At 62.7% G+C, this 27,256-nt stretch overlaps 1 protein-coding gene across 1 annotated transcript; it reads right to left on the bottom strand.

The window, feature by feature from the left end:
* On the bottom strand, positions 1-26,769 carry MAST3 (microtubule associated serine/threonine kinase 3). Its single transcript, XM_056119762.1, is given in 28 exon segments — positions 1-584; positions 983-1,164; positions 1,276-1,412; positions 1,527-1,649; positions 2,480-2,706; positions 2,872-2,930; positions 2,932-3,079; positions 3,386-3,615; positions 4,003-4,139; positions 4,932-5,041; positions 5,622-5,744; positions 6,052-6,153; positions 6,632-6,797; positions 6,918-7,050; positions 7,527-7,665; positions 7,903-8,111; positions 8,547-8,632; positions 9,277-9,338; positions 10,000-10,132; positions 10,278-10,379; positions 10,570-10,779; positions 10,920-10,995; positions 11,165-11,322; positions 11,630-11,708; positions 12,038-12,107; positions 12,189-12,277; positions 21,696-21,727; positions 26,697-26,769. Coding segments are annotated over 28 exon segments (3,930 nt in total). The 5' UTR covers positions 26,736-26,769; the 3' UTR covers positions 1-15.
* Positions 26,770-27,256: the final 487 nt, after the last annotated feature.

The following is a 27,256-nucleotide window of genomic DNA, read 5'->3' as shown; positions in this document are numbered from 1 at the left end:
CGGCTTCCCGCGGTCTCAGTCCTTCCCTGCGGGGCCCGAGGCATCCCCTGCGTCCTCCACATCGCTCTGCGGCAGGGGGACGGCCAGCCCCGGGGGCTCCTCCACCGCGATCTGTGGTACGCCGGCAGCTGGCCCGGGGGACCCGTCCAACGGCTCGTCGAAGCTCACCTCCTGCACGGCCTCCTGCTTCTTGAAGGAGTCCCTGCGCTCCGACAGGTGCAGCCTCCGCATCACCACCAGCTCCGAGTCCTGCCCACGCCCCCGGCGGCTGGCCTCCCCGTCTGACCGATCGCCCATACCCAGCTTGTCCGCGGACTGGCCCCGGCGCAGCCTGGGGGAGCGGGCAGGTCCCGGTGGGTGCCCGGGCAGCGGGGAGGGCGAGCGGGGTGCAGCAGCCGACAGGGGTGGACAGGCCAGCGGGGATGGCGGTATGCTGCTGGTGGACTTGCGGCGCCCTGTCTTGTGCCGGGGTGGCCCCAGCTTGGCAGCCAGGCCGTGCAGGGAGCTGGGACGGGCGTGGCTGGCCGTGGCTGGCGAGGCTGGGCTGCTGGAGCTCGGGGACACGCTAGGCGGGGATGAGTTATCTGCGGAGGACAGGTGAGTCTCAGGACCACCAGCCCTGGGGCCTCTAGGATACTCTGGAGGTCAGCCAAGGCCCGTATCCTCCTAGTAGTCTGTTTCCTGCCCCCTGCGGGGCTCACAGGATGTTTATCTAGGCCTGTTTTGGTGACTCCTACTCAAGTATCAAAGCCCCAGGGTCTTTGCCCAGCTCACAGCGCAGGCGCACCAGTGGGGCAGATTCAAATCCTCCACCTGCTCCTCCGCCCCCAGGCGGCCAGCCCAGCCCACTCCCTGCCCCACCCGCACGGCTTGGCCCCACAAAAAAGCTAGAGGGAGGTCAGGCACCCCCCCACCTCCCTCAAGATGCCCGTTGCTCCTGTCTCCTCCCTCCCACCAGCCCTTCCCCTGCAGGGGGTCGCACCTGCGGGGGCGTCGGGTGCAGGGTTTCGGCAGGAGGTAGTGGGGCTGGGCGAGAGGCTGTGGGTCGGGGAGCCAGATGGGCTCTCGCTGGAGGACAGCGAGTGGTGCAGGCCGGACGAGAAGCTGCGGCTGGTGTGCAGCACGGACGTCTGCTTGGAGATCTTCTTGAAGAGGGACTTGCGGCTGCAGGGTGCCCAGGCGGCTCAGGACACCGTGCAGGAGCCCGCCCGGCTGCTGCCCGCCGGCCTCCCGCCCCCGGGTGCCCAGTGCCCAGCACCCCCCACTCCCGCTCACCGGTCCTGCGTCTCCCGCCGGCGGCTGCGCTTGCTCCTCCGCGCCATGCGGCCCTTGGTCACGTTCTTGCGCGCCGGCCCCATCTTGATGGAGGTGTTCTCCAGGGCCGTGGTGCGCAGCGCGATCTTGCCCCCACTCTGCAAGGGTTTGTCGGTGGGTCGGTCACACCCGGAGGCCCCGTTCACCCACCGGGGAGGAGGGCCGGGGACGGGGCGTGGGCGCGGCCGGGCCTCTGGGGAGGGGCGCCATACCTTCAGCAGCAGTTCCACCACATCCATATGCACCAGTCCCAGCACCGACTCCCCGTTGATGTGTGTGATCAGGTCCCCGGCGCGCAAACCCGCTTCCTGGGCCGGGCCTCCCTCCTCCACGCTCTGGGGACAGGGACATGTCCGCAGCCTCAGTGATTCAGGAGACACTCACTCCCGCCCGGAGCTCACTTGAGACCTCTGTCCCCGTGTGTCCCACCTCCCCTCCCCAACTGATGACCCAAGACAGAGGATCAGGAATCCCTGGGGGCCATCAGGTTTCTCATCCAGCCCTGAAAAGCAGCGCATGAGCACTGGCTACGCCCTGGGATCACAAGTGGCTCCAGGGGCAACGCGTCAGTACTGTGGGTAGTACTGTGGGTAGCCTTGCACACAGGCGACCAGGGTTTGATCGCCAGCACTCCATACTGTCAGTCCCTGTGCACTGCCAGAAGCAGGCGTCTACTATGCCGGGTATGGCCCCAACCCCCCCCCCAAAAGAAAACGGCCCCAAAGGCGGCTGTGGTGGGGCAGGAATACCCCAGTCTACAAGGTGGTTCCTGCCTTCCCAATGCCCTTGCCCTGGGCAACCTCCACCCACTGAACCCCAACTGTGCCCCCAGGGTGACTGCCCCTGCACCCACTACACATCCTTTCAAGTCTGGTGACCTGTGCTCCTCATCTTCAGGTACCCCATGCACCCCAGTTCTCTCCATCCCTGGTCTCAGGTCCAGTGAATTTACACCCAGGCACCAGAAAGCACCAGGCCACGCCCACCTGGAGCCACACCCAATCACAACCATGCATGCCCAAAGCCCCACCCTACACGTGGCTACATCCTATTGGAAGCCCTGCCTTATCCCACTGCGTGGCCCGCCCACCTGAGATCCCGCCCCTATGATGTGCCCCCGCCCACCTAAGGTCCGCCCCACCCTAGCAGCGACCATCCCTCTCACCCAGACCACGTGATGCACAGTGTAGACGTCGCTGTCCCCCATGTAGACGCGGATGGCCCGCAGGCTGAAGCCGTATTTCTTCCCTGAGCTGTGGATGACAATTGGGGGCCGCAGGCTGCCGCACACGGGGGACGGGTCCCGGCTGGGAGAGGAGTCTCGGGAGGACGGGTTTGAGGACAGCGAGCGTGGGGACAGCGGGCTCATGAGGGGGCCACCGCTCCCGTCATCTGTGGGGCCAGGGCGAGGGCGGGTCACCCTGAGGGCCCGGACCGCCCCCCCCAGCTCCCCTGCAGCTCCCGGGTCACCCCAAGGCCTGCCCCACACCCCCACCCCAGCTCCCCCCATGACAGTGCTGCAGCTCCAGGGTCAACCCCTAGGAGGGCCGGGGCTACCTGCCGTGATGATGAGCGACAGGGCGGACACAGAGGCTGACTTGGGCACACGGCCCCCCACCGGTGCCTGCCCTGGCCTTCTCCAGACCCGACTCCCTGGCGGCCCCCAGGCGGCGGCCCCGCGTGGCATCCACAGCCCGTGGGGTGGAGTGGCGCGCGCCTGTGCTATTGCTCCGCAGCCGTGCGTGGCTGAGGGCAGCGGTGTCTGCTGAGGGGGAAGGAGGAGGGTGTCAGCGGAACCCCAGGGGGCCCGGCCCTTTCCTCCCCCCTGCTTAATTTCAGAAAAACTCAAGGTCCATCCCAGCTAGCCTTTGCCCAGCCCCTGGGGCTCTGTCCGCAGTCCTGTCCTGACCCCTGACCACTGGTTTCTTGGTGTCCAGGTGATGACTGGAGGCCCCGCTTTCTTCAAGCATTACTTAGGTGACAACTGGACAGTTCCTGTTCATCCCTGAAAACCCATCTCAAATAGCCCTTCAAATAGCCCTTAGTCCCCAAGCCACTGGACTCCACTGACCTGAAAGGCCTGAGGGCTTTGATGCCCCGGGGGTGGCCGCTGGGAGGGGGTCTGGTTCCCCCAGAATGAAGACAGGTTTCTGGAGCCCCCCTGGGGCTGGGCCCACTCCTTCATCCTCTGAGGAAAAGGCAAACTTGGGCATGGTGTCCAGGCTGATGGTGTTCAGGACAGACGGGCTGGGGCCCCGCTCAGGCTGAGACGAGGAGGTCCCAGAGGAGGAGGGCCGCAGTCTGTCAGGGGGGAAGAGACCCGGTCAGACGGTCATCCCTGGCACAGGACACCCTGTAAAACGCAGCCTCTACCCGGGCAACTGGTTCAAGCCCAGAACCAGCTTGCTGGGCCCATGCAGTTCTTGGAATTCCCGAGCAAACTCCTACACATCCTGTGAAACATCCCTCCCCACGCCCACCTGCCAGCAGACAGCGTTTCTTGGGTGGCTGGATTTTGGGGTGCTGAGGAATGTGAAGCCAGAGGCGAAGATGCCAGGGGATCGTTCTGGGAGTGCGACAGGCTGGCCAAGACGCCAGACTCTTTTCCGCTGGGCCACCAGGAGGCTTGCCAGGGCCAGAGTTGGTGTTTCTCCCACTCAGGTCAGCCACGGCTTCTGGCGCACCCACCGGATCTCAGCACTGCTCATGCGCCGGCCGTAATCCACCTCGCTGCGGTCCCAGCCATCCTCCCGGTCCTCACTGAAGCTCCTCTCGGCCAGGCTTGGGGTGGGCTGCACAGCCAGGAACTCGGAGCTGCTGTAGACCTGGGAAGCAGCGAAACAAGCATTCTGACACGAGGAAGCCACAGGGCTGACCTACAGCACTCAAAGACCAAACACAGTGCCAGGGATGGACCCGGGGCGGGTCAGGTGCGTGAAAGGCAAGGCCCCACCTACCAGACTACTCTCTGGCCCTGCACTTGCAATTTTTTTTTCTTTCGGTTTTTAGGCCACACTCAGCAATGCTCAGGGGTTACTCCTGTCTCTGCGCTCATGGATCACTCCTGGAGGGGCTCAGGGGACCCCATGGGAAGCCAGGCACGGAACCTGGGTCGGCCACGTGCAAGGCAAACGCCCTCTCTGCTGGACTGTCAGCCCCAGACTTTTTTTTTCTTCTTCTTCCTTTTTGGGTCACACCCAGTGATGTACAGGGGTTCCTCCTGGCTCTGCACTCAGGAATCACTCCTGGCGGTGCTCAGGGGAGCATATGGGATTCCAGGGATTGAACCTGGGTCGGCCGCGTGCAAGGCAAACGCCCTATTTGCTGCGCTATCGCTCCAGCCCCTCAGCCCAGACTTTTCTTTTTTTTCTTTTTGGGTCACACCTGGCGATGCACAGGGGTTACTCCTGGCTCTGCACTCAGAAGTTACTCCAGGCGGTGCTCAGGGGACCATATGGGATGCTGGGAATCGAACCCAGGTCGGCTGCGTGCAAGGCAAACGCCCTACCTGCTGTGCTATCTCTCCAGCCCCAGCCCTGACTCTTGACTGTACTTTTTAACGCCCCTCTCCCTACACAAACACCCCCTCCTGTCGCTGCCACACGCGGCCAGGCCACCTTGCTGAAGCGATGGGAGCAGGAGGAGAACTGCGGGATTTCCGTGGATGATTCTTCGTCATTGGTCTCCTCGTCCTCCGAGCCCAGGTGCCGGTACCGCTCAGAGCGCGCTGCAGATGGGAGGGGAGGGGGGCGTGGGGAAGGCGGCCCAGGACGGGGCAGCGGAGGAAGGGGCTACAAGGGGCCTGCAGACCGATGTCCACTGGATTGCATGGCAAGGGGGACCCAGTCACAGGAGGGACAGGATGAGCCCCCACCCGCCGCCATGGCTCAGGGACAACTTGCTTAAATACCCCGGCTCCCAGCACAATGAAACACAAGAGGAAACACATCCACAGTGAAACAGGACGGGAAAGCAAGGCTGGAGCTCCGAGTGGGAAGAGAGCACGTGTGGGACGTTTCCCTGGATGAGCGAGGGCCTCCCACCCCAACCAAGACCAGCCATGCAGGAGGCGGGGTTGTGGGGTCCCTGACAGGCCCCACTTCTAGGGGCTGCAACAGGAAACGCTGCCTGAGTGTGTGAGTGCCGGGAGATGGGGCGGCGGGGGGGGGGGGGGGAAGAAGTGCCTCAGCTTCTCAGAAACCTCAGGAAGTCGTAAGCTCTAGGGCCAGGCTTGGCGGGGGACACTGCTGACGTCCCCTCCAGCCCGCAGAGTCGGCCCCTGCCCTGTCGGCCCGGCCCCCACATACTGTCGAAGTAGCTGGTGTCATCCTCGGCCTCGAGCTGCGGCACGAATTCGGCCTTATGCCTCAGGAGCCCTGCCCAATCCAGCGTCCGGAAGAAGGGGTGCTGCTTAACTTCGTGAGTGCCACCTGCAAGGCACCACATGTGATCTGGGGTCCCACCAGACCTCCCTCACCGCCATGGCGGGTGTCTTCTTGGGCCCGAATGCCCCCTCCGAGAGGTACCCAAGACTTGTGCCAAGTGTGCAAGTATGTGTGTGCCAGTGCCCGGGGGCCAATGAACTGTGCCAAAACCTTCGGGACACAGATCCCTAAGAGCAGACCCACAACTGCCCAGTGAGCCAGAAATCCTGGAAAACTCCTATGCACCCTCCAAAGCCCCAGCTTCAGGTGTTCCTCCTCCCAAACAGGCCCCCTCCCAGCCACACCTCCGTACCAGTGCCCAGTCGGTCCAGCGGGCTCTGTCGAAGCAGCCGGGTAATGAGGTCCTGGGCGTCAGCGGGCAGGGCCTCGTCCCCCTCTGGCCATATGATCTCATCTATAGTGTGGGCATTGGCGAGAAATGCAGAGTCGGCTCACAGCTGCCATTCTTCCCACCGGGCCCCTCTTTACTTCTGGGTGCTGTTCTCTGGCATTTTTTTGGGGCTTGGGCACTACTCCTGACAACACTGATCAACTGCAGTACTGGGACTGGGCAGTGCCTAGGACTCCGGCATCACTCCTTGAGTGGCTGTTTCTCTGTCATGGTTTCCGCTTAGGGGGGGCCACAGCTGCTGGTGTTCAGGGCCCCCGCCCCAAGGTGCCAGGAATCGAACCCATCAGTGTCTGCAGAGCCGCAAGGCAGCACCTGTTGTCTGTCCCCTCCGACCCCTCTGGCCTTTTGATTGACAGATTCATTTTGGTTTCGGGGCCAAACCTGGTGATACTCAGAACCCTATGGGGTGTCAGGGATTGAACCCACCGGCCCAGTGCAAGGCCAGTGCCCTTCACATGGCCGCGCGGATTGGGGGACGCACCGCTGACCACCTGGCCAAAGAGCTCCTCGGGCGTGTCTCCGAAGAAGGGCACGCAGCCCACCAGGAACTCATAGAGGATGATGCCCATGGCCCACCAGTCCACCGGCTTGCCATAGCCCTGGCGGAAGATCACCTCGGGCGCGATGTACTCGGGGGTCCCGCACACCTGGGCAGGAGAGGATCGGGGGACGTGGAGGTCATTGAGGACCCCTCCCTGCCTGGGAGAGACCCTCGGAGAGGCAGGTGACCCTAACCCAGAGGCAAGACCCGGATGGCAACCGCCCACCTGCTTATCCACGAACTCCCGGGTGTCTTTCTCAATGTGGCCCTCGTACAGGTTGGTGGCCATGCTCATGAGGCCGATCTTGGACAGGCCAAAGTCGGTCAGCTTGATGTGGCCCAGTGACGTGATGAGCAGGCTACAGGGGGCAGGGAGAGAGGACGCAGAGTGGGGTGGGACGGAAGGAGAGCCTCCTCCCCACCCTCCCCCACCCCCCCCAAGATGTTCCCAAAGCACCACAGGGTCCCCAGTACCGCCCAGAGCGACACTAAGCACAGAGCCATCAGATATGGCCCCAAACCCCTGACTAGGAGAAGCCACAGGGCGCGGGGCCCCTGAGAATCGGATGTTCCCGTCCACCCCAGTGTAATCCTGCAGGCAGACGAGGTGGGCCCCATCTTCACACATTACACTTAGCAGGAGCCTAGCACGAACTCCCACTGACACTCGCGCAGGAACTCCGACTGTGCACGAGCACCGAGCACCGACCAGACCAGCATCTCTGAGCCCAGCCCCAGGCCCCAAAGCCACACACTCAGCCTTGCCCCGCCCCCAACATGGCCCCGCCCCAACATGGCCCCGCCCCACCCCGCCCCTCGGTCTGCACAGGCGCACTTGTCAGGCTTGAGGTCCCGGTGCACGATGCCGTAGTTGTGCAGGTACTCGAGCGCCAGCACGGTCTCGGCGAAGTACATGCGTGCCATGTCCACAGGCAGCGGACCCATGTTCTTCAGCAGCGTGGCACAGTCACCGCCTGCAGGAGGGCAGGGAGGCGGTCAGAGACTGGGGCTGCCTGGGCACAGGGCAAAGCCTTCCTCGCCTTGTCTGTCGGGAGCCGGGGTGCAGGGCAGCAGCTCGGCATTAGCGACACTGCACAGCGCCCGCTAAAGGCTAGGGGCCAGCGGCGAACGCCACCTGCAACCCTGCCCCCTCTCCCCACTTCCCTTCTCCAGCTGCCTGTGCTGCGGACCTCGCGGGGCACCAGGCGCACCTTCCACGTACTCCATGACCATGCAGAGGTGGCGGCGCGTCTCGAAGGAGCAGAACATGCTGACCACGAAGGGGTTCTCAGCGAAGGTAAGGATGTCGCGCTCCACGAACACCTGCTGGATCTGGTTCCGCAGCATCAGGTTCTGCTTGTTGATCTTCTTGATGGCAAAGCGCTGCCGTGTCTCACGGTGCCGCACCAGGTAGACGGCACTGCGGGGGGGGGGGGGGGGGGGGGGGGGGGGGGCGGGTGTCACAGAGGCCGTGGAGCAGGCCCCTGCCAGCAATGGGCCCCAGCAAACTCCAACGGTGGCCAGACCAAGGACACGCAGCTTACGATGGGGGCGAGGCTCGAGTGGGGTAACACAAGCCACTCATGGGAGTCCAGGGACTGGTCCCTCCACACGCACCCCTGGGTCAGGGACTGCTGGATGTGGTCCCCACAACAAAAAGACACGATTCTGAAGGAGCCAAGGAGAGCAGTGACCCACATAGCACCTGGAGTGGAAGTCCTGGGGACTCCCGTGCAGCTGCCCACCAGTGTGGTGTGGCCCGACTGCCTGAGCCCCCCGCCCCCCATCCTGGACCCTGGGTTGGGCCACACCTCCTGCACCCTCTGAGACAGGGGCTTCCAGGGACAGGACTTACCCGTATGCCCCATTGCTGATGAGTTTGATGGTCTCGAAGTCATTCTCACACGGCTTCCTCCGGCACTGGCCGGCCAAGGCCCGGTTCTGGGGATTGGAGTAGGGTTTAGGAAAAGCTCAGGGCCCAGCACCACTAGGTGAAGCTCCTCATTCCCCCAGCTCCAAACTGTCGATACCACAAACTGCCCTCATTTCCTCCCTCCTAGTTTCTCAAATTCAAGCTTCTCAGCTTTGGGTACAAGAAAAGTCCTACACATCCTCCAAAGCCCACCTGGGCAATAACCACCCCCCCAGCCTCCAAGCCTGGGGATCCCATTTTCCTCACTGTCACCACCCTGGGTTTTTTTTTGGGGGGGAGGGTCACACCCGGAGATGCTCAGGGGTCACTCCTGGCTCTGCACTCAGGAACTACCCCTGTCAGTGCTCGGGGGACCATATGGGATGCTGGGAATCGAACCCAGGTCAGCCACGTGCAAGGCAAATGCTCTACCCACTGTGCTATCGCTCCAGCCCAAACATGGGTTTTTTTTAACTGCCAACTACATGGAAGACCTCAAAGGACCCCCAGTGCCTCTCCTGGCCACCTGGTCTAGACTACACAGGAACCGACAGGGGTTATGTGTGTACTAGCACCCACATGCATATGTGTCCATATCTGTGCATGTACATAGTGTGTACGTGTGCATGCACTGTGTGCGTGCAGCCACACACGTCTAGGTTCTTCAGCTCACCTCAGGGGACTCAGGGGCTGGAGGCTGTCCACCATCGTCGAGGTGACTCAGAGGCACCATCTCTGCAGGATGAGTGAGGAAAGGGACTCTACTCAGGCCTGCCTCTCTAGCAACCCAGGGTTTCCTGAGGTTCTCAGGGCCCATCCTGGGCAGGAGACATGGTATCTCCCTGGGACCCTGTCCCGCCGCTGCTCTGAGCACTGCAGCTGGTGACCTCTCCATGTCCCAGCAGCAGCACAGTCTCCCAGGCCAACCTGACCGCCCAGAAGCCCCTCCCAGCTGTGACACGGTTTCCATCCCAGCTCTTTTTGGGCGAGGGCTTTTTTGTTTTGGTTTTGGGCCACACCTAGCGACGATGCTCAGGGTTCATTCCTGGCAGGGCTCAGGAGGGAGCCTAAGGGATGCAAGCATCGAATTGGGTTGGCTGAGTGCTAGGCAAGCATCCTACTCACTGTCCTAGTGCTCCAGCCCCAGGAGGGGACTCCTGAGTGTCTTGGTGTCACCCAAGGACTAGGTCAGTCTCCCCTACCCCCAACTCCCAGGACACCTCCAGGTCCCATTCAGGACTAGGGCTTTGTGAGCAGACAGGGCCAGGTGCTGCTGGTCACTGACGCTGACCCCAGACAGCTGGATGATCAGAGCCCAACTCCTAAGAGCAAGATACTTCCGGGCCTGCAGGTGGATGCAGCACAGGCTGAGGCCTAGGTTTGCATCCCAGCTCACCTTCCAGGGGATCCTTGGCCAAGCCCAGCTGCCCGATGATGTACTGGGGCAGGTCCGTCTTGATGCCCTGGCCCTCACGGGCTTGGCCCTCAGCGGCCTCCAGCAGGTGATAAAACTCCTCGGGGTCAAACTCCTGGGGACAGAGGGGGTGGCTCAGGGGCGTCTGCATACACTGTGGTCCCCGCCAGCGTCAGAATTCTGGGAAGCCCAGTCCTGTCTGGAGGCACCCTGCATCTCTCTGAGCTCCCCACACGACTGGGCCCTGTGGTGAGACCCACCAGGCACTCTAGGAGCCTCGCGGGCCGTGAGATGATGATCAGCAGCTTCCGGACGAGTTGGACTACGAAGCCCACCTCCTCGCTGTCCGACCGCTGGTGGGCCTTAAGACAGAGAGAGGGGCATCATCATAGGGCACCTACTGGCCCCGCCCCCAGACCCCGCCCCCAAACGCCCACAGGCCCGGTATTCAAAGGCCCCGCCCCGAAGCACGCCCATAGGCCCAGCTCCCGCAGGCCCCGCCCCAGACACGCCCACCCCCACACCCCCACCAGCGTTGCCCTGCTCACGCACGTCCATCAACAGCCTCTCCAATTTCTCCTGCATCTCTAGGAAGTAGCGGGAGGTGATGAGTGCCTCGTGGGACTTGGCCAGGCAGTCCCGGGCCAGCTCGATGATCTGGTGGTGGATGAAGCCCAGGACTCCATCGGCCAGGGCCAGCTTGTCGCCGGGCTCGAAGGCCGTTAAGAACTCCTGCAGTCGGCCCTCCATCTGCGCCGTGGCCTGCAGGCAGGGGCAGCCGGTCACCCAACGCGATGCGCAGAGACAGGGCCCAGAGCAGCAGCTGCCGCGAGAGGAGACGGGGAAAGGAGCTAACAGGGTGCAGGGCTGGGTGAGCAGGGGCAGAGCAGGCAGCTGCCCACCTTGGGAAAGCGCTCCCGGTACACGTGGTTCATCATGACGATCTCATTGTCAAAAGTGCCTGTTCCACGTCCTGGGCTGCGGGGCGGAGAGGGGTCGGTTAGCATGTGACCAGGCAACCTTATGCCGGCCAGGGGAGGAGCCGAGCCGGGGCAGAAGGCTAGCGTCAGAGGCTGAGGCGACGGGGTGGGTTGGGGGGGAGAGGGGACAGCCACAGCATGGACCTCCCCAATACCCCCAGGCGCACCTGAGGCTCCGGGAGCGTGGGCGCAGGCGGGGGGAGCGGCCACCCTCCTCGTCCACCACATTCTCGGAGCTGCGGAAATGCTTGGACAGGAAGCGCAGCTCGTCCGGCGTTGGTTGGAAAGGAAGCTGGTGGAGGCGCTCGCGCGAGGATGAACTGGACTGGGGTGAAGAGCAGGAGCGCAATCAGAGCCCTGGGCCAGAGTTTGCACCCAGCCAGGGACCTCAGCCCTCTCTCTCAGGGCTACAGGCCGCTAGGGGGCTCCTCAAAACCCCTGCTCCCATGCCCTGTCCTCCAGGAGGCCCTCCCTGACTGCTCAGAGCTGACCCCACAGGCTGGGCATGTCTGTGTCCCCTAGAATGGAAGTATCTGGGGGAATCCCCCCACAATTATCTGACATCTTGCAAGCAACCAGACTTGTCCCTCCCCAGAGCCACCTCACGCCCGCCACGAAGCACTGTTCGGTACCGAGACTGTGGAGCTGGGAGTGTTGGTTCCATAGCCAGAAGAAGGGAGGGATGCCAGCGACCATCTCCTGCCATCCGCCCTGGCAAGGGAAGCGGGAATGGAGGTGAGGAGGGCAGGAACCCTGCAGTCGCGGGAGCTGAGCAAGGCACTGTGGCCAGCAGCCTGGCCCCGCTGGAGGCAGGACCTCCCATCCAGGCTGAAGGTGGACACTGGTGATAGGGGGCGGAGCCACTTCTCTACAGGCTGCTTCCTCCAGGAAGCCCTTCTGCCTCCAACTGCCAAGATGGCCCCCATTCCAGCTACCGGGGTACCCGACGACTATCCCTCGAGGATTTCCTCCCCAGTCCCAGGGACACACAAACCAAAGCCTCTCTCCCTCCCCACTCCCACCAAGGCAGGGCCCCTGACCTTCGAGCAAAGGGGAAGTTGATGGCCGATACGGCTGAGAAGTTCCGAGGACTGTCTAGGGGGCTGCTGCCTGCTGAGAGAGTGGGGAGACTGAGTCAGGTGCCCACACTGGGCCCCAAGTCCCCGCCCCCCGCTGGCCCTCTGCACTCACCAGTTGGGACAGACAGTGGAGACAGGGGCCGGGAGAGGGTGGGCGATGGGGTTCCCACCACCAGGCTTTTGCGGTTCCCACTGCGGCAGCTGGGGGCAGAGTAGGGGCTTGTGCAGGGCCGGGCAGCGGGCAGTGGGCACAGTCGCACCCCCCAGCTGCCTCGCAGCTCGGCTGATCACCCCGCAGCTAGGACAGCCCAGACCGCAAGGAGCAGGATGGGTCCCGCCACCTCGCCCACCCCACGCCAACGGTCAGGAGCGCGCAAGAGCAGCAGGCAGCCTGGTGCAGAGGCCTGCTCCCGGAGACCCCCCAAATGGGGTGCCATCTTTACTCTGCCCGAGATTCGCCCCTCCCTCCCACCCCCACACCCTAGCCCCCGCCCTGGCAGCGCGAGGCTGGGAGCGACAGTCTGCCCACCCCCCCAGCGCTGTCTCCCGGCAACGGCTCCATCTCCACCAGTACCGCTGCCCACACAGCCTGGCCGCCAACGCACGCAGTGCCCGCAGCTGGGCGGGGAGCGCGCACGAGCGCGGGCACAAGGGAGGGCACGGAGAACAGCGGGGCACAGGGTCGGCTGAAACCCCCTGCCCCCCTCCCCGCGATCTGGTGACGAGAGCACAGCGGCCCCACCTGTCGTCACCTGGGCCTCAGTTTCCCCACCTGGACCCTGCACTGTCACACTTGCACACGGGGGAGGGGGCAGGGATGGGTGTACCCTGGGTTGCCAGGTCTCCTGCAAGGTGGGCCTGTGTGCCACCACAACAGCGACCAAGGAAAGGCCTGGCCAGCGCATAGATGGCTCAGCGCAGCTCCCAACCCTGACCCAGCCAGGGCGGAGGTTGACACCCCTTTCCCACCCAGAAAAAGGCGAGACCACAAATGTCAACAGCCTGACAGCCCGAGCTCCAGCCCGCGCTGCAAACACAAAAGTGAAACCTACAAATTCCGCAAAATGTTGTCTCCCCGGTCCCAGCGCCCCCACATCCTCTCCGGCCCTCACCTGGACTCTGGGGCTACCTCCCTTACCCCCTCAACAGGGAGGGAAAGAATCCGCTGGCTCTTCAGTGCGGGGGGGGGGGGGGGGGTTGGGGTTGGGGACCCTCTGGAAAGCAGCAAGATGCACTAGCTCGGAGGAACCTGCAAACTGGCGGGGAGGAGGGGAGGCTCCCAGCAACTGGGGTGTGCTCAGAACTCGCAGCAGGCCCAGGACCCCGAGAAGCTGCTTCCTGTGTCCCCCCCACCCTGGGGAGTCTGAGCTCTGGGCTGAGAGTTTGCGGAGACCCCATGCCCGTGTTCCCAATGCTGAACCCTGGAAAGGGGACACACAGAGAGGTGAAGGCACTGCCACTGATCACACAGCCCGGGGGCCCAGGTAGACAGCGAGCAGGGATGGGCCGGGGGTGGCGGCCTGACACCCACCCTGCGTGCACCTCGCCTCAGGCGGCCAGTGTGTGAGCTTCTGAGCCAACGTTTCCGCTGACTGAGCCCCGAGGACCTGCCTCACTTTTTCCGAGAAGCTCCTCCCCAGGTCCGCTATGTGCTCGAGGCCCAGGTTCGAAGCCCGGCTGGGCAGATCGGGTCCCGGGGAATTCGGGCATCCCCACCCCCCCAGCTGCGACCCCAGCCTCACGACGGGACTAGACAACCACGAACGTCCAGGCTTGTCCGTGGCTGGCTCTCCAGGGGTCCTCCCGCTGCCCTCCACCACTGCTCCCGGGGCCCCCGCCACGCCGCCCGCCAGGAAGAACCCTGGGGTCCGCCCGTGCCCGCGCCGTGCGCCCACCTCTTGGAGCGTTGCAGCAGCGCGCCCTTGGCCAGGCGGCTCCGGTGGCCGGGCGCCGCCACCGCCGTCCAGTAGCTGGGGTCGGACATGCCGCTTCCCTTTGTGCCGCCGCCGCCGCCGCCGCCGGGACCCGGGAAGCGCGAACCTCGGCGGCGGGATCGGCCCCCGGGAACCCCGCAGACCTGGCTGGGGGGCGCTCGGCGGAGCGGGGAGGGGGCGGGGAGGAAGCGCGCGCCCCGGAGCCCCGCCCAGGAGGGCTAGGGGCGGGGTCAGGGGCGGGGCCACAACGCGGAAGCGCCCCCGCGAATCCGCTGGCAGGCACCGGGCGGGGCGTTGCCATGGCTACGGGGGCGGGGCATCACCGGCACAGCGCGAAAAGGGGCGGGGCGTTGCTAGGGCTGTAGGGGCGCGGCGTCCGAATGGGGCTACCTTCCCTCAGATGGGTGGGAGCCCTCCCGCCCCTCTTTGCCCGTTAAGCTGACCCTCTCTGAGCGCGGAGAGCCAGACCGACCCAGTGGTCCCGTCCAAGTCCTGCTCCCATCTTGGAATGCACTTCCTGTCTGGTAAGACCCAGCAGCTCCTCCTCTGGGAAGCCCTTCCAGCTTTCTGTCCTGCTCAGGTTGGACTCCTTGAGGCCCCAGCATCTCCCATGCCCTGGCAGAGAGGGTATGCTTGGCAGACTGAGTCAGAAATCAGATGAACGTGTCAAGCCCAGTGTTTTCAACTAGAAGGTGGGAGGAAAGCCAGGCTGACACGTGGATTGCTGGGCTAAGTGGGATCAGGCTGTGCCTACAACCGTGCCACGTATAGGTTCCACAAAGGGTGGCACCAGGCTAGTTCTCAGGCCCCTTTCTCTAGCCCACATAAGTCGCCTCATGGAAGAATAGAAAGAGGGCCAGAGAGGGTACAGGGTAAAGCACATGCCTTGTGCCCACCCCCGCCCCACCCCCAGAGACTAAACAGGAAACAGCAAACAACACAATTTCAAACGCCCAGGGGATAAGGGGATCGCCGACACCACCAGAGAATAAAGAAATAAATGTGAATAACCAGACAGAGAGGGTTCTCTGAAGCGGGGGAGGGGAAGGGCCGCTGGGGACAGCTGAGACAGACAGGACAGAGGAGTCGCCCTGGAGAACGGGAAGGAAGGACTCAAGCTTGCAGTCCAGCGGGCAGGCCCTGCAGGAGAGCCGGTGCAGTGTGGATGAGGGTAGGGGCAAAGGCAGAGACCCCAGTTTGGGGGTCACCGCGAGAGAAGCTGAAGCGACCCAATGCTGGCGTGCTGGACCTGCGCCCCCAAGGGGCCACCTCTGCCCACCACCTCTGCCGCAGCCCTGTCTGCGCCTCGCACCACCTACAAGCCCCCCACCACGCTGGTAAGCTGACCTCGGCTGCTCCTACGCGCGTCTGGCCTGCAGCGTTTGGGGGCGGGCCTGCAACTGAGGATCCGCGCTGGCCACGCCTCCGGGGTGGAGCCTATCTCCCGCCACGCCCACCCCGCCGCAGACAGCTCCAATGCCCAGGCTCGTCGTCCCCTCCCGGCCCCCCCCGCCCCCCCCCGGGGGTGTCTGCTTCGCTTTCCTGGGGAAATACCCCTTCAAGGGCTCAGCCCCCCCCCCCCCGCCCTGTCTGGCCCACGCTCTGCCTCACTCTCCTCTACTGAGCCAGCCAGTAGGGAGGTGTCCAAAGGGCGGCCCTTCAATGGGCACTGACCTCGCCCTGTTCCTTCAGTTTGGCCACCCAGCCCAGCCCAGATTCTTCCTCTTTCAATTTTTTTTTCTTTTTTGGGTCACACCCAGCAATGCTCAGGGGTTACTCCTGGCTTGGCATTCAGGAATTACTCCTGGCAGCGCTTAGGGGACCATATGGGATGAGATCGAACCCAGGTCAGCTGCATGCAAGGCAAACGCCCTACCCACTGTGCTATGGCTCCGGCCCCACTTTCAATTTTTTTAAAAATTTTGTTGTAAATAAATTAAATAAATAAATGGGATGGAGTGATAGCACAGCGGTAGGGCATTTGCCTTGCACGCAGCCAGCCCGGCCGAGCCGGGTTCGATTCCTCTGCCCCTCTCGGAGAGCCCGGCAATCTACCGAGAGTATCTCGCCCGCACGGCAAAGCCTGGCAAGCTACCCGTGACGTATTCAATGTGCCAAACACAATATGCCAAACACAGTAACAACAAGTCTCAAAATGGAGAGGTTACTGGGCCCGCTCGAGCAAATAAGTAAATATAAAAATAAATTAAAATTTTGTTGTAGCGCCCAGCAGTGCTTTGGGGTCACGTCGTACTGGAATCCCAGTCCTCACCAATGCAAAGTATAAACCATCTTTCCAGCTCCAGAAGGAAAAAAAAAACTTTTTGTGGGGCCAGAGCTATAGTACAGCTTGGAGGGCGTGATCCTCCACATCCCACACTCCTCCCGAGCACCACCGGTTGTGACCCAAAAATGCAAAAAATAATGCTAATTTTGCTTTGATTTTGGCCCACACCTAGAAGTGCTCAGGGCTTACTCCTGGCTCTGTTCTCAGGGATCTCTCCTGGCAGGGCAAGAGAGGCCATCTGGGGTGACAAGGATCAAATCGCGTCAACCACATGCAAGGCAAGAGCCCTCTCCGCTGTCGTGCCTCATCAGTCCCAACAATTCTTTATTTCTTTTTGCTCTTTGGGTCACCCCGGCGATGCACAGGGGTTACTCCTGGCGGTGCTCGGGAGACCATATGGGATGCTGGGAATTTAACCCGGGTTGGCGGCAAGCAAGGCAAACGCCCTACCTGCTGGGCCCCAGCCCCAACAATTCTTAATATCCTAGGCACTCAAGGGCCAAGGGCAATACTGAAGGATCTGCTCACCGCCCCCCGCCCCCACCCCACACCCCTGCCCTACCCGCTCCAGGACAATGCGGTTCTGGCCTGGAACCATCTGTCCAGGAGAACCCAACTCACAACCACCCTCCACGCCCTGACCACCCAGGCTGAGCCCTCCCAGCTTGCCCCTGCACCAGCGTGTCTGCAGAACCCCGCTCTGAGGACACGATTGGAGGTGTCCACCTCGCACCTTTCAGAAGCTACAGAAGGCTCAGAGCTGGCCAGAGAAGCTGTGAGGGCTTGTGGCCCTGAGAGTAAACAACGCCGGCCGCCCTCAGCTGATCTGCAGACACTGTAGGAGCAAAAGCTCCTGGCGCCATAGCTTGCATTTCCTGGGGTGTCGATCTGCGGAGGTTGCAGGGGAGGAACCCAAAACACGGGGCTTTCTGCCTAGAGCCCGTTTCTTGCCCAGCCCAAGGCGGCAACACTCTGTTGCCCCCTGGCGGTGGGAGAAGAAGCAGCACTACCTGTCCCACATGACCCCGCAGGGAGGGTGGCCAAGGATTCACAGAATGAGATCGTTCACTTTGATGGCTTGACAGAAGCACACCAAGGAGTCACGGCAGCTCCCTGTCCACTAATGCACTCTTGATAAGATCCCAAAGGTAGATTCCCGACCTTCCCCACCCCCAGCCCCAGTTGCCAGGGGTGAACAAGGAGGATGTGGTCTATATACCCATTGGACTTTGATTCTGCCCCATGAAGGGGCGCCAGCTGCCAACGAAAATGAGTCGGATGGCATGAGGGAGCTCGCCTAGGGCACCCTTGACATATCATGAGGTGCCTCAGTTTCCTTCCCTACTCTGCCTTCCTGTGCATGCTCCAGCACCCTAACCAGATGCACCCTAGCCGCCTCCGGTCCTTCTCCGGGGCAGGCCTCCATCAGCTCCCAGTACAGCCACAGAGAATTTAAACCATCTTAGTGTAGGGGCTGGAGTGATAGCACAGCAGGTAGGGCATTTGCCTTACATGCAAGCGGGCTAGATTCCCAGCATCCCATATGGTCCCCTGGACTCTGCCAGGAGTAATTCCTGAGTGCATGAGCCAGGAGTAACCCCTGAGCATCACCAGGTGTGACTTCAGAGAGAAAAAAAAATCCTAGAGGGATGGAGCAATAGCACAGCTGGTAGGGGGTTTGACTTGCACACGGCCAACCCGAGTTTGATCCCCAGCATCTCGTATGGTCTCCTGAGCACTGCCAGGGGTAATTCCTGAGTGCAAAGCCAGGAGTAACCCCTGTGCATTGTCGGGTGTGACCCAAAAAGGAAAAAAAAAAGTCCTAGCCTGAGGCTGGAGTGATCTTACAGCGGCCCACCTGGGTTCCTTCCCCGATGTCCCATAAGGCCCCCAAGCACTACCACAAATGATTCCTGAGTGCAGAGCCAGGAAGTAACCCCTGAACATTGCCAGGTGTGGCCCCCAAATTTAAAAATAATGAACAAAAATTCCATCTGTGGAAATGGACCCTGAATTGGCCCCCTGGCACCATGTTGCTCCCTTTCCCAGCACTGCCCAGGGCGGCTCTGATGGGTGCCGAGCACTTTTGGCTTGAGCATCTCTCAGAGTGGACCCTCGCTCCCACTCAGCTGGCCGTGGCCCCGATGACACCGGAGTCTGGGGTAGCCCTGTGTGGCCCCCTTGCTCTGCCTAGGTCTGGGCTCAAAGGGCACAGAGAGGAAGAGGCTGGCCTGCCATGCAGTGAACTTGGGTTCTGCACCCAACAAGATCCCCCCAAGCACCTCCAGGAGTGATCCCTGAGCACAGAGCCAGGAGTCAGCCCTGAATACGGCCAGAAAACAAACAAAAACCACGCATCACCTCCTCTGAGAGGTGCCTCCAGGGTTCTGTTCATTTGATCACAGTGGGCAGCCCAGGAGTGGGGGGCATATGGGAGCAACCACCACTGCTTACTCCCGGCTATGCCCAGAGCTCCTGGCACACTGCGTGTGACCCAACATCCAAATGCCCCCATCCGAGCCAGTGCCAGCCCCAGGACTGCTGGTGCAGACTAACAATTGCATAGCTGCCAGCCACCCGCCCCCGTCCTGAGACAGGTCCCAACTGTGCTCGCTCCCTCCAGTCCCCACAAGGCCCAGGGACCCACCAAGCTCAACAGAGCCTCGGTTTCCCCCTCTGGAAAATAGCGCCAGGACAGAGCAGGAGGCAGCTGGTGCGGCTGGAGGTCATTGGTGCCAGGTCTGTCCTCTCTCTCGCATGCACTTGCAGGCCACACTGGACATCAGATGCCTCCCGGGGCTGGTGGACGCGTGGATGCGCCTTCCAGCCTGTGCGCTACTGGGCATGCTCAGTGGGCAGAGTCCTGGACCTCGAGGAGGTGGAGGGTCTGGGGGGAGGGACAGGAACCGGCTGGGAGCCCCACCACCTGTCCTGCACATGTCCTTGAGCAGGAGCTCAAGTTCCGGCTGGTCTTGGCCACCTGTTGGTGGGGGGACCTGCTGTTTCCGGCAGGAATCAGCTGGTCCAAGTCCAAGTGTGGACAGCAGCTTCTGAGGGTAAACTGAGGCCCCAGAGGTGATGTCCCTAGGCCCACTCCCGCAGGGTCTGGGCTGTTTCCCCGGATAATGTGAGGGTAGGGCTGGAGGTCCCCGCACCCCGTGCACTGTCACTTACCTCCAGGGGTGCAGGCCCAGGGACAACGAGGGACTCCCAGGGCTCGTGGGGCTGCAGGGGCTCAGCAAGGTTGGGATCTGGCCGCTCGGAGACAGACTGCAAGAGTTCGCCCGCCAGTGACTCTCGTGGCAGTCCCCACCTCCGCCTGATGCCAGCCCCCGGGAGGGCATGTCCCGTGGGGCGCAGGGGTTCAAGGCCCTGGATTCTGGGAAGCGCACAGGCCGCGAGGGCGGGGCCAGACCGATGACCCGGGAGGGCTCCCCGGAGGCAGCGGCAGCGGCGACGCTGGGGCTCCACCCCAGGCACCCGGAGCGCAGCTCGGAGGCGCTGGGGGGTAAAGGGTGCTGGGCGCCCGTCAGCCTGCGCTGGGGCCCACCCCCACCGCCAGGATCCCACCCCTCCCGCGCCGAGCACTCACTCCAGAGTCAGAGCCGGGATATGCAGCTTCTCTTGGCGGGGCTTCATGCCGCGGCCCGGGCCGCGGCGAAGCCGACGCCCTCTCCTGGGCCCCGGGGCCTTGCTGGGGGCGCGATCATACACGCACAGATGGTCACGAACGCGGGGCCAGCATGCCTGGCAGGCGGGCAGACTCGGCGCCGGCGCCGGGGCTGGGCCGCCGGGGGCCGGGGGGGAGGGAGCTGTCCGCCTTGGGGCGGGGCTCGGGGCCCGCACCTGCGCGCAAGCCCGGCCCGGAGGGAGGTAGGGCAGCGCAGGGCGCGCGCCCAGGAGGTGGAGGTAGGGACACCCGGGTCCCCGGGTCGGGAGCAGACTCTGCCCCCGCCCCCGATGAACCCCGCCCCTTGTTGGCTACGCCCGTCAGCAGGCCCCGCCCCTCCGGCGAATCCGTCCTCTATTGGCCCCACCCCCCAAATTTTTCGCCCCGTGTTAGCCCCGCCCTCCTCCTCTAGGGACCGCCCCTTTGATTACAGCCCCGCCCGTGTACCGGCCCGCCCCCTCAGATACACCCAATCCCCTACTGGCCCCACCCCCGACACGACCTCGTCCGCGTATTGGCCACACCCCTACGGCAGGCTCCGCCCTCTATCTGGCCCGCCCATCACCAGGCCCCGCCTCTTAGTTGTCCCGCCCTCCATAAGGCCCAGCATCTTAATTAGTCCCGCCCCAGGTCTGGGACCGCCGGCTCAGGAAGCTTCCATCCCTGCCCAGCCTCCTCCACTGCTCATTGTCCAGGAGGGCCCCAGCGCGGGTCTCTGCGCCCCTGAGCGCCACGGGGACCAGCCCCCGCTGTCCACCTCCCGCCTCTGCCCCGCGTCGTCAACCTTGCCATCCCCTCTCAGGCCTCGAACTTCCCTGCCCCGAGCCTTCCCTGGGCGCATCCAGAATCCTAGGGGAGGCGTGCGCAGGTTCCGCAACCCCCGGATAACCGAGATTGCAGACATGCTGCAGGGTGTCCCTGTCTCCTGCGCTGCCTCTGTGCTCTGAAGCCAGCCACGTCCACGTCCAAACTTCGTGAGCCGCTAGCCTGGGCAGAGGCCAGCACAGTGCCTGCCAGCTTCGCCCCTGTGGGCCCAAGCCCACCGCTGTGCCCTCCCAGGTCCAGTCAGCTCGGGGTCTGGGCTTGAGGCTACTCCCACCCCATGGCGCCCTTGGACCCCATCTGTACTCACATCCCTCCCAAGTTTCCAAGCTCGCCCATGCTGTTCCCTCTGCCGAAATTCTATTCCTGCTCTCGGGCCTCTTGCTCCCCTTCCAGCTAGAGGCTCAAATGTCACCTCCTCCCAGGGTCTCTTGCTCAAATCTAGAGGGCCCTTCCTCTGTCTATGCTGAATTTCTGCAGAGAATGACAGTTTCCTGTAGCCGGGGGAGACAAGCCATGCCCCCATTCAAGTCTCAGGTCTGAGTTCCGAGATTTTGGGATGAGAGCATGCCTGGGGGCCAGACGCAGTCCTTCTCTGGCCTCCAGAAAGACAGTGAGTGAGCTCCCCGGCTCAGGGCCACGCCAGTCCAGGGTATCGCTGTGGTGGACAAGAGTCTAGTCTCGGCCCCACACACATTTCTCCCTGTCCAAACTGGGCCCCCTTGATCCGGGAGTGCACAGCCTCAGTTTTCCCCCTTGCCAATCCCTGGGCGGGGTGACCCGGGAAGGTGTGCCCACAGGACACTGCAAACGAAGGATGGGCGTTTTCTCCAGGATGGAGAAAGGCTCAGCAGAGACCCCAGCACCCCCTCACCCCCCCCCCACCTCTCCCCCATGCAAACTCACCCACGTCCTCGGCGGGGCAGGCTCAGCTCCTTCTGAAAGGGAATGAAAACGCGAAGTGATCCCCACTGCCAGGGTGCTCCATGACATTGTCATGTCATGTGACCCAAAAGCATAGTCCTGTCATGTGACATCAGGTGACCCAAAGGCCACCTCTCCCCCTGCAGCCCCTGAGGGCCACGCCGCACCCCATGGAGCCTTTCTAGTCTCCCAACCCCCATGGGCTGGGCTCAGTCCTATTCTCCACCAGACCCACCCAGCCTCCCCTTTGGGCCCCTCTGGACACATCACCTCTCAGCTAAAAACGTTCCTTCCTCCAGGACGTCCACCCAGATTGCCCATCTACCTCCCTATCCGACTCGTTATGTATTAAAAATCATTTAATCACTCCCACGTGAGCTTTTATTTTCTGATCTACTTCAAGAGTCTGGAGAGAGTACAGGGGCAAAGGCTCTGGACTTGCTGGGTCAGTCCCAGTTTCATTCCTGAAAGCCACGAGGGGGCACTCCTGAGCGAACAGCCAGGAACAGCCCAAGGCCACAGGACACAGGACGTGGCCCCCAAACCTGGTCACGGTCACGGTCCTCCCATTGTTCATCGATTTTGCTCGAGCGGGCCCAGTAACGTCTCCATCATGAGACTTGTTACTGTGTTTGGCATATCGAATATGTCACGGGTAGCTTGCCGGGCTTTGCCGTGCGGGCGAGATACTCTCGGTAGCTTGCCGGGCTCTCCGAGAGGGGCGGAGGAATCGAACTCGGGTCGGCCATGTTGGCCGCTTGTAAGGCAAACGCCCTACCGCTGTGCTATCATTCCTGATAGTGTGATATACTTCACAGGAAGCGTGTCAACAGTGGCTAAATGCCACTGGGTCAGCCTTAGCTGTGCACCCCAAGAGAAAGTAGTGGCTCCCTCATTCCCTGTAGCGCTTATGCAGGCTGGGCCCTGACTGGGCCCCTGGTGACAGTTTTCTGGGCCACATCCAGTGGTGCTCAGGGATCACTCCTGGTGGGCCTCAGGGACCTTATGAGGTGCCAGGAATCAAACCCGCGCCCGCAGTGTGCAAGGGCAGCACTCTGCCCGCTGTACTCTCCCCACATAGGTACACAGAGCCGGGCACCCGAGAGCGGCTCTCTGAGGGGACTTGCAGTCTCCCAGAGGACACACAGAGTGAGCCAGAGCCTTGGGACACCCAGGCTTGGCACAGACCGACTGGCCGGTTGGAGCTATGCGACTGGCCACCCACTGGGTCTCCCCACCAGCTGCTTGGTGCCACCACGGGGGTGGGGGGGAAGGGAGGAGGGGTCAGGGTGAAAACAAGCACCAGGAGCTCAGCAAGGCTCTGTGTGCACCTTCTGGGTGACTGACACACCCCCTCTCCACTACACCAGGGCAGGTCAAGAGACAGGGAAACTGAGGCACAGGAGCACATCAGCTATTTGATTCCATTGGTGAAGGGAGAGCGGGACTTCCGGGTGTCCCCTCACACCCACCCCCAGCCTCCACACAACACCGCGGGGTAGTCCTGGACACGCCACTATTTTCTCCCTCAGTGGGCTTCCAGCTGCCCACGCCCAGAGCGGATGTTTGCCATGGCAACCGATTATATCATCACACCACAGCCAATGGGAGGGGGCTGAAGCATCTGGACTGGGAGCTGCTGGGCTGGGGATAAGGTAGCAGGGAGGTCTCCCCAATCTGGAAGGGGAAGGGCGCTTGGGGTGACCTGGAGCTCAGGGAACAGCGTCATTCCAGATGGAAGGAAGTGGATCACCCACCTTGCAGCCTCCCCTTCAGCTTGATTACTCCCAGGGACCTGGAGCTCACTACCAGCAGTACAGCGTTGGCTGTGGGACCCCAGCCAGCTGCCCCCCCCCACTCCTGTTCCCTCACTAACATGCTGGGCTCTGACCTCCAGGGTCTCTCTCTCTCTCTCTCTCTCTCTCTCTCTCTCTCTCTCTCTCTCTCTCTCTCTCTCTCTCTCACACACACACACACACACACACTCTTTGTGCCTTCGAGCCAGGGAGAAATCGTGCCCTGCGGGCAATGGGGGAAGCTGGGAGGAATTAATTGGAGGCAAGCCGCTGACTTAGTGCTGTTAATAATAACCTCCCATTTCCCAACAAATGTGCCTTTGCTTCCAAAATACAGAACGATGTAAAGTAGCAGAGAGGTGAGAGCAAGCGGCATCCCCCGAGGATCTGGGAAGGAGCAGCCCACAGGAGCTCTCCCAAGACCGCCTCGGCTCCCCCCTTCCCTGCGCCATCTGCTTCCGCCTTCAGCCCCCTCAGTGCCGGCTGTTCCCCCAGGGAGTGGATCCAGCCCAGACAGGGGAGGTGGGACTTGCCCCAGGGTTGGGATGGTTGCTCTGCCTGAAACCTCAGCTGGAGCTGGAGTCCTAGAGGCGTCTGGAGAGCTGGGGGGGGGTGGGGGGGGGAGGAAGAAATGAAGGCAAGGGGAAACCACCGGCTGCAGTCCCCAAGGGCTTCCTGGAGGAGGAAAATAAGTGGGCCGGAGCCAGGAGGAAACTTTCAGGGAGACTCTACCCGGCAGTCACAGAGACAAAATCCAGACACGGACGCGGTCACTTGGCTACAAGAGGCTGTGCTGGGGGAATGTGTTTTAAAGTCTGTTGTTTGCGAGATGAGGAAAACAGTGAAATAAATAACCGTCGTCGCCATCAGAATAACACTCCATGTGAAGTGGCGCCTACAGATGTCACACAGGAGACGGCTAAGGCCAGCGCAGGAAGGGCCCATCGCCACCTCATCCTCTGACCCCACTGCCGAGGCCAGATGGCCAGGTCCTGGCGCGCGTTCCCGGGACAGAGGCATCCGCGTGCCTATATTGCTACGACCCCATTGGCTGGGAGAGTAGGTATACTGTCTACACCAGCCAATCAGCACTGCCTGATTTCCTGGGGTCAGCTGCCAGGGTATCTGATTTGGTCTGCGGAACAGGCTGCAACCTGATTGGCTAGAGCTGTTCCCAGGCCCGTTATTCGGGTTCCTTCTGGGGGAAGCCTGTGGCCCGAGCCTCAGTACATGAGGCCCCTCAATCTCTTTGCACCCTGGTGCCAGAGGGGTTAAAATGCCAAGCGCTCTGACATCCGGGCTGCTTCTTTCTCTCCTGGAGACTCGGTTTCCCCCTCTGAGAAAATAAGGCTAATAATAGCACTGAAATCGGTGGCTGGGAGCAGCCTGATAATGTCCGCAGCAATTTCTACCCCAATTATTTGACGAATTTCGTTGTCTGCTTAGTTCTTTACCCCAAACACCTCTCTCGCTCAGCGGGCCGCTGTTCAGGTCCCAAGCTGACTCCAGAGCACTTTAAACGTCCTTACATCTGGGAGTCCTCAGCTCCAGGAAGCCAGTCACCCCAGGGACAAAATCTCACTCCCCCAAACTTGCGGAGGGACCATCTGTCTCCTGGGGAGGCTGCCGACACTTCCTGTTTCATGCCTCTGGCTCTTGGCATGTGCCATGGTCGAGCCCTTCTTGGGGACGGTTTCCCACTTCTGGACTATCCCTCAACCCCGTCGGCCCCCCGGATGGGCCTGAGGAGGGAGGGGGCCCCAACCCTACCTGCGCTCACGCCCGGACTGTGACCTACATGCTGTGCCACCAGCCCTGTGGCAAAGCTTCACTGAGCCTCAGTTTCCCCTTCTGCACTGGGCCTCCAGTCGTCAGGGAATGGGCACCTCTTCCCCTGGGAACGGCCCCCATTTCCTGACGTCAGCAGCGCCCCCAGGCGCCTACCCGAGGGCGGTTTCTCTATTTTAAGAGGCCGGGGGCGGGGCTGGTGTCTAACTGGGGCTTCAGGCGGGGCCTGGTCCCCCCCACAAACACCCCACTGTTTACCAGCCCTGCCTTGCCCCCGGCTAAGTGTCCAGCTCCCCCACTCCTGACTCTGTCCCCTCAGAGCCCCCCACCGCAGCAAGTGGGGGGTGGAGGGGGGATTCCCGCTGTATATCTTGGCCGGGGCTGCGCAGTGGCTGTCTGGGTCCGACCCCCACCCTCCCTGCTCAGCTTTTCGAGGTCCTGGCTCCCCTCTGCCGGCTTTGCTTCCCCTGCCTCTGCTGCCCTCCTGGGCTGCCAACACCACAGAGCCCACCACTTTCTGCAGAGATGCCAACGTCCCCACTGCCCCAGCCCCTGACAGCCAGACCAGTGCAGCCACCCAGTCCAGAAGGTTCCACCCACCTCACGCCCCAGGGGCAGATCCCCCGGGGCCTGCTTGTTGCGCAAAGGATGAATCTTGGGGTAGCCCCTTGCCTCCCGGGAGCTGCTTTGTGGTTGCGGTGTAGCAACCCCCTCCCCAACCACCTCACAGCACATCTGGGGAAACTGAGGTCTCAGGGTGCTGCTGGTGGGAACGCGAGGCCTCCGCGGGCTGGGCCCGGGACCTCTGCCAGCCGCCGCAAGCCCAGGCCAAAGGCCAGGCAGAGGCCCTCCCGGGGGCTTCCTGGGGCTGCCCCAACACACGGCCAGCGGCGGGGGCTCGTGTCCCTCAGGGAGTGGATGAGGGCATGGGGTTGGAGCCTGCAGACTCAGTTTCTCCACCTGATGAATGGACACCCGGGCAGCCTCCACCTCCCTGGCTCGCCGTAGGGGGAGCTGAACCGAGGCAGGGGCGCAGAGCCCGAGACAGGGATGAAGGCGCTGAATTAATATTAATACATCCCGGGAGCTAGGATTAATCAGCGAAGAGCATATGGCCCAGCGCTCTGGCTGCGGCGGCTCCTATTATCAGCGCAGTTGGGGGAGCGGGACGAGACCCTGAGCCCCCCTCCAACTCCCCCGCTATTGCTCGGACCTCAGTTTCCCCGAATGTCCAATAGAGCACTACCCTCTTGTCTCTCTCCCCCGCTAGGGGAAGGCACTTGGAGAAGCGCCAGAGCGCTCCCGGCCCTGCCTTCCGGCTCCCCCGGGCCCGCCCGAGCCCCGCCCCCCGGGCCGGGTCAGGTGCGCCGGGGCAGAGCCCGTCCGCACGGGGCCTCACCTGGAGCCCGCGGCGCCGCAGCAGGCTCGGCTCGTCCATGGTCCCCGAGTCCCGCCGCCAGCCCCGCCCCCGGCCCCGCCCCGGCCCGCTGTGCCCCGCCCCCACGCGCCATTGGCGGAGCCGATCAGCTGACGAGGCCTGGCCCCTCCCATCCCGGGGAGCCCGCTAGAAGGGCCCGCCCCCATTGGGCGAGCCGGCCCCGCCTCCTCAGGCCACGCCCACCCCAGCCCAGGCGTAAACAGCCCTGAACCCCGAGCCTGCGCGCCCCCATCTTTCAGGTGGAGAAACTGAGGCTCTGAGGAGTGAGTGGGCGTGCCCAGAGCACACGCTTCCGACCGCGCAGAGTTTAACACGGCTCTCTCCCGTTCCCCCCATAAAAACCTCCTTGGGGTACACCAAGTTTTAATACTAGGTACTCCCGAACTCAAAACAGATGCCAACATTCTCCATGCGTGAAACAGGCAGCTGCAGACACTCTGTCCTCCCGGGCGCTGCCTTTTCCCGCCCCAGCCTCCCTTGGTTCCCCTACCTAATACCGGCCCGCTCCTAATAAAACTTTA

This window comes from Sorex fumeus, unplaced genomic scaffold (genome assembly GCF_029834395.1).
Source record: "Sorex fumeus unplaced genomic scaffold, SorFum_2.1 ptg000041l, whole genome shotgun sequence".
Taxonomy (NCBI): Eukaryota; Metazoa; Chordata; class Mammalia; order Eulipotyphla; family Soricidae; genus Sorex; species Sorex fumeus.
The sequence above is the reverse complement of the archived record's forward strand: the minus strand, read 5'-3'. Positions and strand labels throughout refer to the sequence as shown.